The sequence below is a fragment of the Nestor notabilis genome, unplaced genomic scaffold (genome assembly GCF_000696875.1).
Source record: "Nestor notabilis isolate BGI_N333 unplaced genomic scaffold, ASM69687v1 scaffold3068, whole genome shotgun sequence".
In the NCBI taxonomy this organism is placed as follows: domain Eukaryota; kingdom Metazoa; phylum Chordata; class Aves; order Psittaciformes; family Psittacidae; genus Nestor; species Nestor notabilis.
In genome coordinates, this window is record NW_009938576.1 from 15,845 (window position 1) to 31,448 (window position 15,604).

The 15,604-nt window shown below is 52.2% G+C and overlaps 1 protein-coding gene across 1 annotated transcript in view; it reads right to left on the reverse strand.

Annotated features, from left to right (window-relative positions):
* Positions 1–7,452: 7,452 nt before the first annotated feature.
* The window catches only part of GMIP (GEM interacting protein), a 14,500-nt gene continuing 6,348 nt past the window's right edge, over positions 7,453–15,604 (reverse strand). The window contains exons 6-21 of the mRNA XM_010019399.1: positions 15,313–15,377; positions 14,927–15,037; positions 14,596–14,676; positions 13,891–14,064; positions 13,663–13,800; positions 13,068–13,258; positions 12,877–12,983; positions 12,109–12,195; positions 11,885–11,983; positions 11,660–11,799; positions 11,236–11,424; positions 11,022–11,159; positions 10,724–10,920; positions 9,931–10,225; positions 8,385–8,508; positions 7,453–7,919 (exon numbers count right to left, since the gene is read on the reverse strand). Of these exons, the coding sequence (XP_010017701.1) occupies positions 7,453–7,919; positions 8,385–8,508; positions 9,931–10,225; positions 10,724–10,920; positions 11,022–11,159; positions 11,236–11,424; positions 11,660–11,799; positions 11,885–11,983; positions 12,109–12,195; positions 12,877–12,983; positions 13,068–13,258; positions 13,663–13,800; positions 13,891–14,064; positions 14,596–14,676; positions 14,927–15,037; positions 15,313–15,377 (2,603 nt within the window). The remainder of the gene's footprint in view (positions 7,920–8,384; positions 8,509–9,930; positions 10,226–10,723; positions 10,921–11,021; positions 11,160–11,235; positions 11,425–11,659; positions 11,800–11,884; positions 11,984–12,108; positions 12,196–12,876; positions 12,984–13,067; positions 13,259–13,662; positions 13,801–13,890; positions 14,065–14,595; positions 14,677–14,926; positions 15,038–15,312; positions 15,378–15,604) is intronic.

Below are 15,604 nucleotides of genomic sequence, written 5' to 3' on the forward strand. Positions count from 1 at the left end.
CAGAGCTGCTCCTCGACACACCCGAGATGATCTTACCTGCTAAGGACCGTACATAAACCAACAGCACACACAGTGCCACAAGCCGTAGCTGTGTAAATGATGAAGGAAAAAGCCCCACCAGGTTTGCAGCACCCGTATAAATCAAATTCATTTTGATTTATACCTTCTGCTCTTGCAGAGGCCCCAGCAATTGCCATTTGACTCCGATTTCCTACTCTCCCACCCTCCTCCTCCCATCATCTGTTCCCCAAGGAACAATGTTATCACCAAGCACAACGCTAATCTGCTGCCAGGCAGACACACAGAGCTTGGCAGGGCCAACTAATGTTCTGTGAGGCAGGCAGGAGATTGCCCAAGAGCCCAGCACAAAGGGGAAAGAGATAGGGCCAAGGATCCAAGGACACATTAACAGAGCAGGGCAGGCAGTAAAGGGAAGCAGAGCACCAGCGACACTGGCACGGGGCAGGTCCTTCACCTTCGCACATCATCCTTCTGGTTAGACAATTAGTTTAAGACCAAAGAGACCTGAGTCCAAGCTGCAGTGAATCTGTGCCCCCCACTCCCTCCTATTTCCCCAGCCCACCCCTTGCTCCAGCAATGGCTTTAAGTCACAGATTCAGCTCTCCCCATTGGGGCACAAGCAGCAGGATCCAGGTCAGAGCAACCCTTTGGCAGCAGCATCGCCTTTGGTAGGTTTCAGATGGTGAGGAAGCCACCCCATGCTCTGCACTGTGCACTTTGGGATGGCAGCAGCCTAAATACTTGTGATTCACTCATTCCTTTCAGGAACTGCCCCCCAGCAAGTGCTTTAGAGGCTCCATCTTCATAAGGAAACAGCAGAACAAGCAGGAGAACAGCCCAGCACAACTAGCTTCAACTGAAGTGGCCCATCACAACAGCTCAGCACATCAAGTCCACACATGCCAGAGCAGAGGCAATGGGAGGTGCAGGAGGTGTCACACCAGGTGAGGCCAGGGCTCATGTAAACCTGTCACAAAAAGCATCCTATGTGTATGGGGGTGAATATTCCAGGTTTCAAAGGGCTGACCTTAATAACAGCAGTTTTTCTAGTCCATTTGTCTAGACAAGAAACTAACTTGACTTCTCTGCACGCAGCACTTTGGGAGCCATTCATTTGGGGGATACTGGAAGGCACCAAGACTCATTGAATTAACCTCTTATGATACACGAGTTTGGGCCCCACATACCCCTTGCAGGGTGCTACCTGCAAACCAAAAACCATTGCACCCAAACCCCTCACATCAGCTTTTGCAACCATGTCATAGTTTGGGTTGGAAAGGAGCTTAAGGTCATCCAGCTCCAACCCCTGCCACGGGCAGGGACACCTCACACTAGAGCAGGTTGCTCCAAGCTCCTGTGTCCAACCTGGCCTTGAACACTGCCAGGGATGGAGCATTCACCCCTTCTCTGGGCACCCTGTGCCAGCGTCTCAGCACCCTCACAGGGAAGAGCTTCTTATCTGCCACCTGAACTTCCCCTGTTCCAGTTTGAACCCATCACCCCTTGTCCCATCACTCCAGTCCTTGCTGAAAGTCCCTCTCCAGCAACTTCTTTTCCTCTTGGAAGCCGCTCCAAGGTCCCCAGCAACTTCTCTTCACCAGCCCCAATGTTCTCAGCCTGGCTCCAGCCCCTGCTCATCCTCATGGCCTCCTCTGGCCTTGCTCCAACAGTTCCATGTCAGAATTCCTTAAAGACGGACGTCAGATCTCTTCCAACATTGTTACTCCTGGGATTGAGCACCAGGATGTTGAACACAGGCAAGACCAAGTAGAGCATGTACCCGTCATGTCCACCCCCTCCACCTTCCCCAGTTACTCCATGAGTTTTCCTATTGGGAAGAGGCTCAGAGGGTGTTGTGCAGCATTGTCGTCCCCCCCCCCCAGCACAAAGGCTGCTCGAGCAGAGGCACCAAGTAACCGGAGCTTGATGCAGCTGCAGCTCTGCTCACGTCCTGGTGCCCAGCAGAGAACTGGTAGAGAAACAGTTCCAAAGACAACAGCAGTTCCCTCCCTCACTTCTAGTTTTCAAAGTGAATTAATTGTTTTAGTAGATTTTGCATCTTCCAACAAGCCTAAAGCAAATATTTTTCTTTAAGCCCCACTGACTGTTCCTGTCAAGCCAAAAGGGAGGCTTTTTCCCCTGAAACCCCTCTCTTGGAATGCCAGGAATGTTAAAAACCTTCTGGAAGGAGTCGTGTCATCATCTCCCCCCTTCCCCAGCAGATCTCTGCTGAGCACCACTTGCTCACATTAACACTTCCCAAGTCCCAGCCTGCCCAGAGATTCTCCAACCTTCAGTGAGGAGCACCCCACACCACGACACTACAGCTCTTAATGTCAGCTGTGGCCAGACCTGATAGAAAACACCATACACATACAGTGCTAGATATAAACCACATATATATGTGTGTGCATACATATATACACAGAGTGGTAAAAAGGCAGGAATTTCCTAACACCCATTGCTGCTGACACACAGCCAGCTCCGAGCTGGAGCAGAGCAGTTGTTTGCAAGCCTCCAGCAAAGAATGCTTCTAACCAAGAGGCAGGGAAGGAACCCGTGCCCACTGATGGCCTTGCCTTCACCAGGAATTCTCTTCTGCTCCAACAAGTTAGCAAGCATTTACTATCAATTGCTCCACAACAAGTCCTAAAGAACCTGAACTATTCTTATCCCTCTTCCTCCTCTCCAGGTTTGCTCTGGACGCTTAAGGGAAAGCATTTCCTTACTGTAGGCAATGCCTTCAATTGGAACAGGGAGACCACTGAAGCAAAAGGTAACGTTGGATCTTGTCACCTTTGCTCGAAAACCAGCTGAGAATGAATTCCCAGGGTATTCCCTCAAATGCATCCGGGTCCTGGCAGAACACTGCTCTTCCCTTCCCCAGGTAACTGTCCTGGAGATGGGCTTTGGGCTGCGCAATTCCTGCCTATTCCAGCCCTCTCCAAGAGGAAACCAGCAGCAGAGAGCAAACAGGGCAGGGGAGGGAAGAGGGTTGTTTGCAGTGGTGTTTTGTTTGGAGTCAGGATGGTCTCGGGGCCCCTCTGCTGCTGCTCCTCCTAATTCACACAGGAAGGAGGAGATTATCCTCCACAGAGACAACGATCCCGAAGGCAGGAGCAGCAGTTCAGAGAGAGGAGCTTGGCCCCGGAGTGATGTCATGTTACGAGGAGCCACAATGAGGTTAAATTCAAGTGGGGCTGCTGTTTATGAAGCAGGACTCAGCCTCTTCTTCACCCAAAGATCATTCCAGCACTTGACACTCTTGTCAAGAAAAACAAACCGGGTGGAAATTCCCTTCCTGTGAGCCACAGGCAGCCCTGGGCTCAGCTCCCTCCATGAGAAGGCTCCTCTCCTCCTGGCTGGCACCCAGCGGGGATGAAGCCTCCCCTTGTCCACTTGGCACTTCCCAGGCTCTGAAGCTCCACGTGTCTCAGCCTTTGCTATTAGGGGGATTCTTCAGAAAGAGCCCACTTCCCCCCCGTGTCTCCGTTAGGTTTCATGGCAGATGCCTGCAGCTGATGGCTGGGGAGGCATAAAGAGCATTTAACAGGTCTTTGTACTTGTCGAGGAAGGAAAAGCAAACCCAGTCCCAAAGAGCCTCCAGCTACAGCAGAAGCAGCACGACTGCAGCTTGATCTTGAACAAGAGCTGCAGGGACTGGCACGGCTCTGCTCTCCCTGAACAAGAGAAGGGAATATCCAGCCCTCCAGAAACATGTGGCTTCCTCCAGGCCTTTGGTCCAGCACCATTCCCAGCACTGAGGCTTTCCCCCCCTCCCCACTTAGGGGAAGGTTTCAGGGATATTTCATTATGCCTTGGAGGTTTTCCTCAAGAACCAGCTCCTACAAGAGCAAGGTCATGGAGGGGGAAAGCTCCAGCACCCCTAAAAGGTACATTCAGCACAACAGACTCCTGAACATGTGCAAGAACCTTCATGCTCTGCCCCAGTCTTGGGCTAAGCACCAGCCCTTTCCTGGGTGAGCTGCCTAAACCATCTGTGCCTCACTTGGCCACCAGAGCCAGGATTCTGTTTGCCCCTTGCACATCAGTGAGCATGGGAGAACTGACTGCAATAGATCCAGGATTCTGTTTGCCCCTTGCACATCAGTGAGCATGGGAGAACTGACTGCAACAGATCCAGGCCGCAGGCTGGCCCCAACATCCAAGGTTTCCATGACAAATGAAAGAGTCTTTACTTCTGGTTAATCCTGATCATTTTTGGTCATGTTTTACTAAAGCTTTGAGCTTTTAGGCACATTTCCAGCAGGGAAGAAAACATTAGTTCAGATGCTTGTTTCATGCAAAGCAGCAGGAAAGCTCTTGCTCCTTTTAAGTAAGGAATACTCTTGTAAGGGCCATGCAGAATCCTACATGCTCATCATTTCTTACACAGATTTGTACTGAAAAATACAACTCCCTTGAAGCCAGTTTCTAAGATACCTCCCAAATTGACCATCTCCAGACCCCTGTGTGCCAAGTATCCCAAACTTGCTGGCTCAGCAAAGCTGGAATTACAGCTCCACACATCTTTATTTAAAGTAAATGATAGAGGAGAGCAGCCAGTGCCCTGAGAGGGTTCCAGCCACAGGCTGCAGGGAGGGGTAGACGTGCAGAGTGGATGGAGTTCAGTCCACACTCCCCTTTGCACATGCTCCGAGTGCTCCACGATGCACAACACCTATAGATGTGCCTGCCCCATGATCCAAACAAAGGGGTTTAAGCATCCAGCAACTTCAGCCAAACCCCCCTACAAAGGGTTTCCCAAGTCCTGAATCAGAAGCCCAGATGCCTGGTTTCCTCACCCTTCCCTATGGTCCAGGTACCGTTACTCTGGATGTCCACAGGACATACTGGGGCAGGAGGGACAGAGAAGGAGCAACCCAAAGCTGTTTGTCTGCTGCAGCATGAACTCCCTCACCTGATCTGCTGATTCCCTGTTGGAAAACCCCTTTCAAAGTCAAATAAGACAAGAATGCAGGAAAACTGACTTACTTTATACACCAGACATGTTAATGTCCAAGGTATCAATAGAAACCATCCCATTTGCCACCAAACAACATACACAGCCACTCCTGCTGCTAAACCACCCACTAGAGCAACTAAACAGCTTAAAAGGAGCAACTAAAGTAGATTTGGTACCTCCTGGTAACTGCTAGAACAGAGAGGCAGAACAGAAGAGTGTTCTTTAGTGACAGATAACCGAGCAAGCAAGCACCCTGCACAAGGGTAACGCTGCACTGCTCATGCCTGAGGAATGGAACCTCCCACCCCAACACAAGCACAGTTGCAGCAGTTGATGTTTTATAAGTGGTTTCTTACACCACCCCCTTCCCAACTCAGGGAAAGGCTTTCCCTACCTGCTCACATGAGCAGCAGCATCTTATCTCCATTCAGACATTCCCTCAACACACTCAAAGGGTGTGTGCTGCACAGAGACCATGAGATGGGGCTCTGCTGCAAGCACCAGCCCAGCAATACATCCCAAAGCAGGCAGCAGATGACCTCCAAAGGGGCCTTAATCCATAAACCAACCCCTTGTGATGCTACTGAGCATTTGGAGTGGGTTTAACAAACACCAAAGCCTCCACCACGTTTCCAGAGGCACAGCCTGATAACTGAATGCTTCTTACCCTTGAAGGATAGATCCAGCAAAGCATAAATGTTCCTAGAAAAAGCTTGCTCTTGGGAAGCCAGTATTAAATCCCCCTGAACTCCCATCTTCCTCCATCAAAGCCATGAGCAGGTCACTCATCCCCACCTTTATATTCCAGGGCTGAAGGGAAATGATGAAGTGCTAGTGATCCAACAGGAAACAGCTGTGAGCAAAGCCTGTTTCTGTCTCTTTCTTCCCTTGCTCTCCCTTTGCTGGAACACTGTAAAGGAATCTCTTGGTCCCTACCTAAAACCATCAGGTGCTTGCACTCCCCTAATTCAAGTCAGAGCCCAATGTATGGGGCCCAGCTGAGAGGTTGTTCCTTGGTAGTTACTGCCTGTCCCTTACTGTATGTAAATTCAGCTGAGCCTGGGCTTTGGAACTGCAGATGCAGCTTCAAGGAGGTGGGAGGAGTTGATGCTTCTTTCCCTGCCAAGTTTCAATGCCTTGATGTCCAAACCACATTAACTGTGGCTGGGATCCAGAAAATCCTCGCTCTGAGCGGGAGGAGAGCTGGTTTGGACCCTGCATCCAAGTTTTCCCCACGTGACTGGGACCTAGCAGCCATGGAAGTGTTGTTTGGCAGCTCCTACCCTTACCAAATGACCAGGAAAGCAGCAGTGACAAGGTAAGAGCAAGTGCGCTTTCTCCAGTAGTAGTTTAGTATGTGATGGGCTGCTGGAAGGAGAAGCAGATGGCAGGAGTTGCACTGTCCAAGCCCCTGATCCTTCTCCCGTTTAGAAGGAATCTCCTGTTGAGTGGTTGATGCATGTGGCAGGAAAAGGAAACTAAGGGTTTGGTTTGCAGGGGTTTTATTCTACCTGTGCTGGTTCCTCAAATTCTAAATTCCTGTGGGCAAGAGCTACCTTTGTGTTAGAGACCTGAGTGCACTTGGCACTGCTCAGGTGCTGCAGTAGGTGTTTGCTCAAGGCTTCCCTATTCACACTTAACAAATACAGACTAAGCTTATAATAAACCACCCAGTAGTTTACTATAGAAGTTCTACAGTAAAAGATAAGTTATTCTTCAAGAATCCCAAACACTGTATGAACAAACATACATTGTTCCAGAGATGCAAACTCTCTTTAGCCTCACCTGTACCCATAGTAAAACTAGAGCCTTAACATTTGCTTTACAACGTTGTTAAGAAACGAGCTCAAAGCAGAGTCTGTGGTAGGTGTAGGAAGAGTCCTCCCCACACATGTGCATCACAATCCTCCCTGTGAGACTTGCTGGGCAGCAAAGCCCAGTGTGAGGAGGCCAGAAGGAGCATTGGGGTGACCCATGTGCAGGTGAGACCTCACAAGTCACAGCAACCTTGTCTTAGACCCCCAAAATCTGCTGCAGGTTCAGGGCTTTGCTGCCTTTACTGCAGCAGCAGCTTCACAGGGGAGCTCACTGGGCTTTGGAGGGAATTGGGGTGAACTGTTGGAGAAGTGGGCTCTGGCTCAGCAGTCTCTTCCCTTTACAGAGTGGCTCTGTGCTGACCAGCAAGGGGAAGCTCCAGCAACGGAAGCAGAAGGATCCAGAGTATGTGAGCTTTGCCCATCTACCCTGTTGTATTACACTCCAAAAGTGAGTTACACTCTAAAAAGCCGTGAAATCAAAGTTCTAAAGATCAGTGCTTGTTGCAGCAGTCAAAACCTGACCACTTGGGAATGTTTTCTGTCCAATGTCCTTCATTTCAGATGCCTCCTCCCTGGCTACGTCGTTCAAGCCGGGCGATCTGTGTTGCCTCAACTTGTCGCCTTATCCTGGCATCCTTTGGGGTTTTCCTATAGGTACGTGCCTGGGATGAGGTCTTCTCCTTTCTCAGTAGGTCCCATGCCCTCCAGAGATGCAGAAGTGCCACTGACCTGAAGCTTTGAGACAATCCTGGCTGTTTCCTGCGTGATCTCAAAGTGCTTGAGCAGTTGTCTCCCCCCTGAGCGGTGCTTGAGTGTGCTTGTGTCAGCTGAGCTGTTCCTGCTCCTGGTGCTCTCCTCCTTTGCCATGGAGCTGCTGCCAGGAGAGTCTCCTTCTGCACCACATCCCATCGCCACGTTTGCTAATGTGGGGGTCCCCAAGGGCAAACTGGGAGCCTCGGGAATGACTGGTGTCATTTTTGCCTGTGTTCGAATGTACTTCACGGGCTGTCGGCTGAAGCGGCCTCTGGGCTGGCTCCCCAGGCCTGGGTCAGAGTCACTGTCTGCCTTCTCCTGCTCAGAGTCTTCCAGCTCAGAGCCAACCCTTGTGTTCATCTCTGAACAAAAGATGAGACAGAGCAGTGAGACAGGGTCCTACAACAACCAATTCTGGCTGATGGCTTCTTTGCCTCTTAGGAAGGACACCAAAATCCCTCCTGCATTAAGAGGTTCAACTGCCCTCTAGCAGCTTTGTCTATCAGGAGCAACCACAAGCTGTGCATTGGAAAGAGGTGGAAGACAGCAATCAGCTTTATGTTCTTAAAGCTGTCCTCAGTGCCTTGGAGAGAGGCAACTGTGGGCTTAAAAGTTGAGGCTGCAGAAGGGAAAAGCCCTTCCTGACAACAGCATAAAATGTGCTTGTGATTTCATGTGAGCTACATGTGGTTGCTCTGCAGCAGATTGTCTGCACAAAACCTGAGCAGTGGTGCCCTTGCTGGGTAATGTAGAGGCAGGCAGGAGGTGTGAAAACCAGCAACCAGAGACCAAGGCGACCTAGAAGAGCATCAGCATCACCACTTTACCTAAGGCATCCAGGCTTAGTCGACCGTGGGCTCCCTCCAGAGTCAGCTCATGGATGGCTTCCCTGGAAGATGAGTTACCAGACACATAATCCACGTTTAAACCAATGTGCTGGGAGGAGAAGTTCTGTTGGAAGAAGTCAGGAGTGTTTATACAGGACTCTGAGGTGGACATAACACCAACTCCCACCTTACCCCAATGCTGTTAGAGCCAAGTGGATGGAGGCCACTGCTAGAGCCGAAAATGCCTCGCTTTGTCTTGGATCAGCTGTAACACTTGGGAATAGGGAAGGAGCTTGCAGAAGGTCACAGGACAGAGCCATGAGAGAGGAAAAGGTGGTTCAGCCCTGCCAGCTCCAGCATCCACGCTGGCAGAGCACAGCTGCCTGAAAACTCAACCCAGAGAGCAACAGCGTGAGCCTGATTCCCATGTCCCACAGGATGCTCAAGCAGCCCCTTTCAGGACAACAAGGGGGAACATCAGAAACCAAAGCCATTAGTTGGAGCTCAGTAAGTCTGGTCAAATGCAATGGGAGTGTTGTGGTTGGTGTGGACCCGCTGGGAGTTTGCACAAGGATCTGGGCAGGGGCTCCAGAGCTTTCGTTTGTGAATGGCAAAACCAAAGCGCCCTTAGAAGTAACTCCCCTTTCTAAGGGCTTCCAACACCTTCAAGCAGGTAAAAATGGCTTTGAAAATAGCCAAAGGCAATACTTGTGTGTGGCTCAAAGTGCTTATTGTGAAGGTTTGTGCATTCTGTAGGATTGCTGCCCCCAGAAAGTGAGTGGTGTGGGTTTATTTCAGCTGTCACCACAGTTGTTCTAACCTCTGCTTCATCAGTGAGCTGGACCTGGAAAGGAAGCAGCAAAGCAGCATTCCTGCCAGTCAGCCATGGACAGGGTCACTGCAGACAGAAGCACCCACAGCTCCAAAGCAGGAGGCAGAGACTCCCAAATGCAGATCTCACACCCTCTTCCTTAACTTTAGGAAAGGAATTTCCCCTTTCCTCTCACCAGGCAAGTGTGGAAAGGAAAAACCCAGCCATGCCCAGCCCAGGGATGCTGTGCCCGTCTGTGGCTTGCAAGTGCAGTGAAATGGGTTGTGAGGGAAGAGCTGTGAAGCTTGGGAAGAACATGGGACACTCAATGGCAGCAGGAGGAAAACCAGGGTCTGTGGCCGCTGCTCAGGAGTGCAGCAGAGCCCTGTGGGGCTGCACTGTGGGATCTGCTGGGTCTTCAGTGCACAGGGCTGCTTCCAAAGCTGTGGAACTGTTTACAGGGAGAACCAGCAACTTAGCATGGAAAACTCCCCAGTTCTTCAGGGCAAAACCACCATCCAGAGTGGTTGGAGAAGCTGCCGAATGACCTGGAGCTTATAACGTGTGTTCTTTGTCTCCCACTCCAGGTGCAACAAGCTCTCTGCTCCTTTTGGAATAACCCTCGGCTGGGAAACGGGTTTGTGATGTGTGAAAGAAGTTCTCTTTAATCACTAGTCCACCTCCCTGCCTCTACAGCAGGGTCAGCAAACCCAACTCAGTGTCTGGGAGCTCTACCTCTACACTTATGCTCTGGGCTGTGTTGGGGCTCTGAGGTCCTTCATCCTTCTCTGTTGCTGCTTCTTGCGCAGGATTGGCACATCCCAGGGCTAAGGATGAGGGCAGCTCATCCATCCCAAACACCCTCTCGTAGTTCTGAATGAGAAACTCCACAAGCTGGGCTTGATACCCAGAGTCAACCAGGCAGGACATGGAGACATCGCTCCCTGCGCCGGGCCGCATCAGCGTTGGCCCAAACACTATGCCCAGGTTGTTTGGGGACATCTTGTTCTCTTTGTAGTTCTCTGCCACCCTGGGAAGGGAAACAGGACTGTTAGGGGCTTCCCAGCTCTCAACCCAACTGCACTGAGCACACACGGAATGCACCAAATCCCCATTTCCTACGAGAGGGAAACCCATCTCGTATGGGAACAGCGAAAACCCAGGAGCTGCCTGGATCTGGCTGGATCCCTGCTGAGAGTGGCTGTTGCTTGTGACCTGTGTTCAGAGGTGGGTGAAAGAGAGCTTGGTTCATCTTAGTCTTTGACCTCTTGCTCTCCACTTGGTGAAGTGTTATCACTAAGGACCTTCTGCTCCTTTCTTGGGCATTAAGACTGTGCGATGGTCCTTCCCATGGATTGACACTTTACCCTCCTCAACTGCCTGCTTGGCTCTCCGAGGCCAAGGAAGCCCAAACACTCTTCTCATGCACACGTGGTGCTGAGCTCACTGCTCCTCTGGCAGCGAGGCCTCAGCAGGGATCTGCTGTGGTCAGACCCGGTGCTGAGCAGTGTGACAACCACCTCCTCACCTGTACAAGTGGGCTATAAGGTGCCGCAGGGTGTTGTAGTTACTCCCAGGCAGTTTGCTCAGCAGGTCCTTCATGCTCTGGATGGGCTTTGAAGGGAAGGCTGCCCAGTCCCCCCTTTCCTCCAGGGGGGTTTGAAGGTCTTTGGCCAGTGTCATGAGCTCGTTGTAGAGGTGGGACAGCAGCACCGGGGCCGAAAGCTGCAGCGAGAGGGGAGGAAAGCAGCACGTTCCTTCATCCCCGCACCGAGGGCTGTGCTCGGCTGGGACTTGCCCTCCTGGCCGAGGTTTGGGATACCCACTTCCTTCAGGAAATGCTTCAGGACGCCGGTGACATCGTGGGGGGAGTGCTCGGAGAGCTCCACCAGGCTCCGGCCGTGCTCGAACGCCTGGCACAGCTTTTCCACCCGGGCTTTGGATCCGCTGATGCGGTAGATGCCCTGCATGGGCCAGAGTGGGAGAGGTCAGGAGGTCTGGGTGCAGAGGAGAGCAAAGCAAGGCCAAGTGCCCCCTCACCTGCACCCCCAGGGCACGGGCTTCGATCTCGGAGGTGCATTTCACCACGATGAAGGGAACCTCCTCCGGGAAGTCCCGAGGGACCTGGGTGAAGTCAATCCCAAACAGAGGTACCCGGTTGGGCAGCTTCTTGTGGCCGCAGGTGATGAGCAGGTTCTCAAGACACTTCTTGTGGCAGGTCAGGCAGCACTGAAATGGCAGAACCACCCCAGGTTATGGTCTGGTGGTGGCCCAGCAGTGGCTGAACTTGCAGGACTTCTCCTGTCCCCTCAACCACCGAAGTCCCACCAAGCCCAGTGGGTTGTTTCAGGCAAGTGGCAGTTGGTGGCTTATGTTCTTCGTGTAAATCGGAGCGGGGAGAAGCACAAGAGCTTGGCAGAGGGGCCCCTCGGGCTCCAACACGATGGTATCTTCTCGCCCTCACCTCCTCGCACTCGAAGCCACTGACCATGAAGTTGTCACAGTCCCTGCACTTGGATGGACCCCTCAGCTTCCGGAGCCGGTGGGTCTGTGCTGCGCTGGAGAGTGGGATGTTCCTCACCTGCTGCTGGGATGCGCCGTTTTCTGTGCAAACAGCACGGAAGTGTGAAGAGGACCCGATCCATGAGCACGGGTCCCCCCTCCCGAGTCACACCTGGGTGGGACTCACCGTTTTCCAAGGCTTGCAGGGAATCTCTCTCTTCAAAATCATCCGACGAGGACACGGTGCTGGTGGATGGAGCTTTCAGCAGCTTCCTGCTAGAGTTTCCTTAAGGACACAGAAAACGGGAGCTGTTCTCATCCCCGTGATGCACAACAGGGGTCAGTGCAGAGCTTCTTTCCTCCTGGTTTGGGCTTTTGAACACGATGAGGCGGGATTTCTGCGGCTCTCACCTGGGCTGGAATTGGGAGAGTCCAAGGACCGGGATTCACTGCTCCCACCGAGGCTTTCCGTGTCACTGCAGAGGGCTTTGCTCATACCTGCAAAAGTGGACACTGCGCCAGGAGTCTTAGGATCCTTCAGCGAGGGGCTGAGGTCCCGACCAAGCTCCCAGGGAAATCCATAAGTACTTGTCCATGTTTTCTCCCAGTCAGAGCAAAGGCTTAGACCCTGCCCTAAGAATGCGAGAACCTCTCCCACCTCTTTGGCGACTCAACCAAACCTCTCCCACCTCTTTGGCGACCCAACTAAACCTTTCCCACCTCTTTGGCGACTCAACTAGACCTCTCCCACCTCTTTGGCGACTCAACTAAACCTCTCCCACCTCTTTGGCGACCCAACCAAACCTCTCCCACCTCTTTGGCGACTCAACTAAACCTCTCCCACCTCTTTGGCGACTCAACTAAACCTCTCCCACCTCTTTGGCTAAACTTAACTGCAGTGAAAAAAGGGGTGATGGGTTCAAACTGAACTAAGGGCAGTTCAGGCTGGAGATAAGGAAGAAGCTCTTCCCTGGGAGGGTGCTGGGATGCTGGCACAGGGTGCCCAGGGAATGGGTGAATGCTCCATCCCTGGCAGTGTTCAAGGCCAGGTTGGGTGATGTGGTCTGGTGTGAGGTGTCCCTGCCCATGGGAGGGGTTGGAGCTGGATGATCTTAAGGTCCTTCCCAACCCGTTATGACTGGAGAGCACACTGAGTTGTCTCCATTAAAATCAACCTACTGTGTTCCTCGGTCCGGGATGGATCTTCTGGCATGCTCACATCCTTTGCTGCGGAGGAAGGTCCTGTGCAGTGCAATGTCATCTTCTTTTTGCCACTGGGAGGGGACCTGGGAAGAGGTGGTAGACAAATGAACACCCTATTTCTGACCTCTCAGCTGGGGTGGAAGCTTTCTGCTTTCTTTCATTTCTACCTTTGTCCTCCAGAAGCAAGTGGCTCGAATTCAAACACCTCCATATGAATGTCTTTCTTCTGCAGAGCCTGGATGAACTCCAGGTACTTCTTGCCTGCTTTGTATGGCTTGCAGACCTCAGCCAGATGCTGGTATCTCACTGGGACCTGTTCTGATTGAGCCAGCCGCTGCTTGAACATCCTTAAAGTGACCTTATAGTGGAAAGAAAACCAAAAACCCCTTTAGTTGTCGAAGTCCAGGTGCTTTTTCCTCCCTTGAACCTCAGTCATTCACCAGCCTTTAGTTTTTCATCACCCAAACTCACTTCTGCAGATGGAAACGACTTCTCACTGCTGCTTGTCCCGGGATTTTCCCCCACCCACACTTTCCCTATGGATACCTCTGTGCTCAGAGCAGTGCTAATTGCAGACGTCATTATATAGCTGAGACTTGTTGGTAGCAAAGCCATGTCCTGAGCATTCCCCTGATTTCAACTGCTTTAGAATGGTCACTTAGAGGGTGGTTCACCAGTGAAATGGTGAAGAGCTTAAAGGTCTTATCTCAAACAGCAGCTTCCCTAGAATGGGGGTTACAGGAGAAAAAAGCCTCCACATACCCAGGTCAGCACCTCATCCCCTTGGAAAATGAGCTTCCGGATGTGGGAGACGATCCGCGCTCGCACCCTCTCCAGTTCTTGCCTCCGAAAGTTGGCCTCGGTGATGCACGTCTTGTACAAAGCTTCTGCCTCCTGAACCTGTGTGGGACCAGCAGCAGAGGAAGTCACTGGGACGGGTGGGAAGATGCCACCACACAGCACGTGGGACGCTTGAGCCGGACTCATCACCTTGGCTTGGGCCTCCTCGCAGGAGCGGCGGCGCTTCTCCAGCTGCTTGTTGGTGCTGGCCATGCCCTGGTGTTCGTCCTCTGCTTTGGCACTCAGGAGCTTTGCTTTCTCCAGCTCCTCGTGGCGCTGGAAGTACTGCAGGCGGGCCTTGCGCAGGGACGAGAGGGCTTCGTTCTCCACGAGGAAAAGGGATGTGTTTAGGAAGCCCAAGATCCAAGGAGGAACAAGGCACAAGTGCTCTGCTGTGTCCGGCTCTTGGTTCCGATGGATGTTACCATTCACATGGACATCAGCGGTCTCTGTCCCCCTCCTCCCAAAGCTCCTCAGGGTCCCCCCTGCTGCTCAGGAGAGCCCCAGCAGTCCTGGATCACCTTCCACAGGGTGCCCAGGAGCAGCTACCTCCCCAAATCCTGGAGCAAAGGGCTGCCGCTGAGGCGCTGGGTTCTAGCGGGGGGTCACAGGCACTGAGCCCTCGCAGCTGGAGCGAGCTTGTGCAAAGCCAAGCTGCATCCTTGCCCTGCATTGGGCAGGAAGGGATGGGATGCAGCAGGATGGCTCAGGAATGCTGCCAGCGTTCCCTCCTGTGCTCTTTAAAACTACTTATCAACAGCTGGCTGCATATTACATTATTTAGTTACTGCTTGTTCATGTCAGTGTTTGGAGCCCTGACTGGCACCAAGTCGGGCCCATCTATTGGCCTCTTACCATCCTTTTTTGCTCCTTTGTCCATTGATCCTTGAATTCTTTCCTCCATTTCTCAATTTCATTCTTCTTGGCTGACAGAGGCTGCAGGGGAAGAATAGTGAGGATGGGAACAGGTCCTCATGAGGCAGGAAAAGGTGTCTCACAGACGCAGGCGTCACATTAGGAACCAACCCTTGTGAGATGCCTCTTTCTCCCTTAAAATCAATGTGTTTCATTCCCTTCTTTCCTTATCCCCTTCACCAGGACCAGGAAAACCACTTCATCAGGTCTCTGGGATGCTCCCATGTAATCTTCCAGCAAATCTGCCTAATCCATGGAGAAAATACAGCACCTGGTAGAATTCCTTCTGCTGGAGCAATCCTGCAGTCTCAGTCGCAGAATTCCCAACCTTTATGTCGTGGTCCAGGACCATTTGATAGAGCTCCCAGAGAGGCATGTTGTGCTGCAGAAACCCAAAAAGCACCTCTGAGCTGGTGGAGAACCAGCCAATGGAAGAAGGAGGGATTGTCCCCACACTGAGGGGTTTGGGAATGGTTTTGGAGGCTGGGACACTGGCCCAGGGTGCCCAGGGAAGGGGTGAATGCTCCATCCCTGGCAGTGTTCAAGGCCAGGCTGGGTGACGTGGTCTGGTGTGAGGTGTCCCTGCCCATGGCAGGGGTTGGAGCTGGGTGATCTCAAGCTCCTTCCCAACCTCAGCCATCCTCTGAGGACACAAACCTGTTGGAAGATGCCGTTTTGTCCCGACTCCGCGATCTTCACAATCCCTTTGGCAAACTCTGTCTCTGTAAAAGGCCACAGGGGATTAGACGCGGGATTCACGGTGGCAGAGGTGGCTTTGGCAAAGCCAGAGGCCACTGCAGTCACGTAGGATTGTTGAGGGAAGAGGCAACGCTGGCTCCTTCTCATCACAAGCAGCTAAAGGGGTTGGTGTTGGGCCAGTTTCTCACTAGGTTCTGTTGTAACTGCGTGTTCTTGGCTGTGATGGATTGAACAGAAGCTGTTGCAAGTT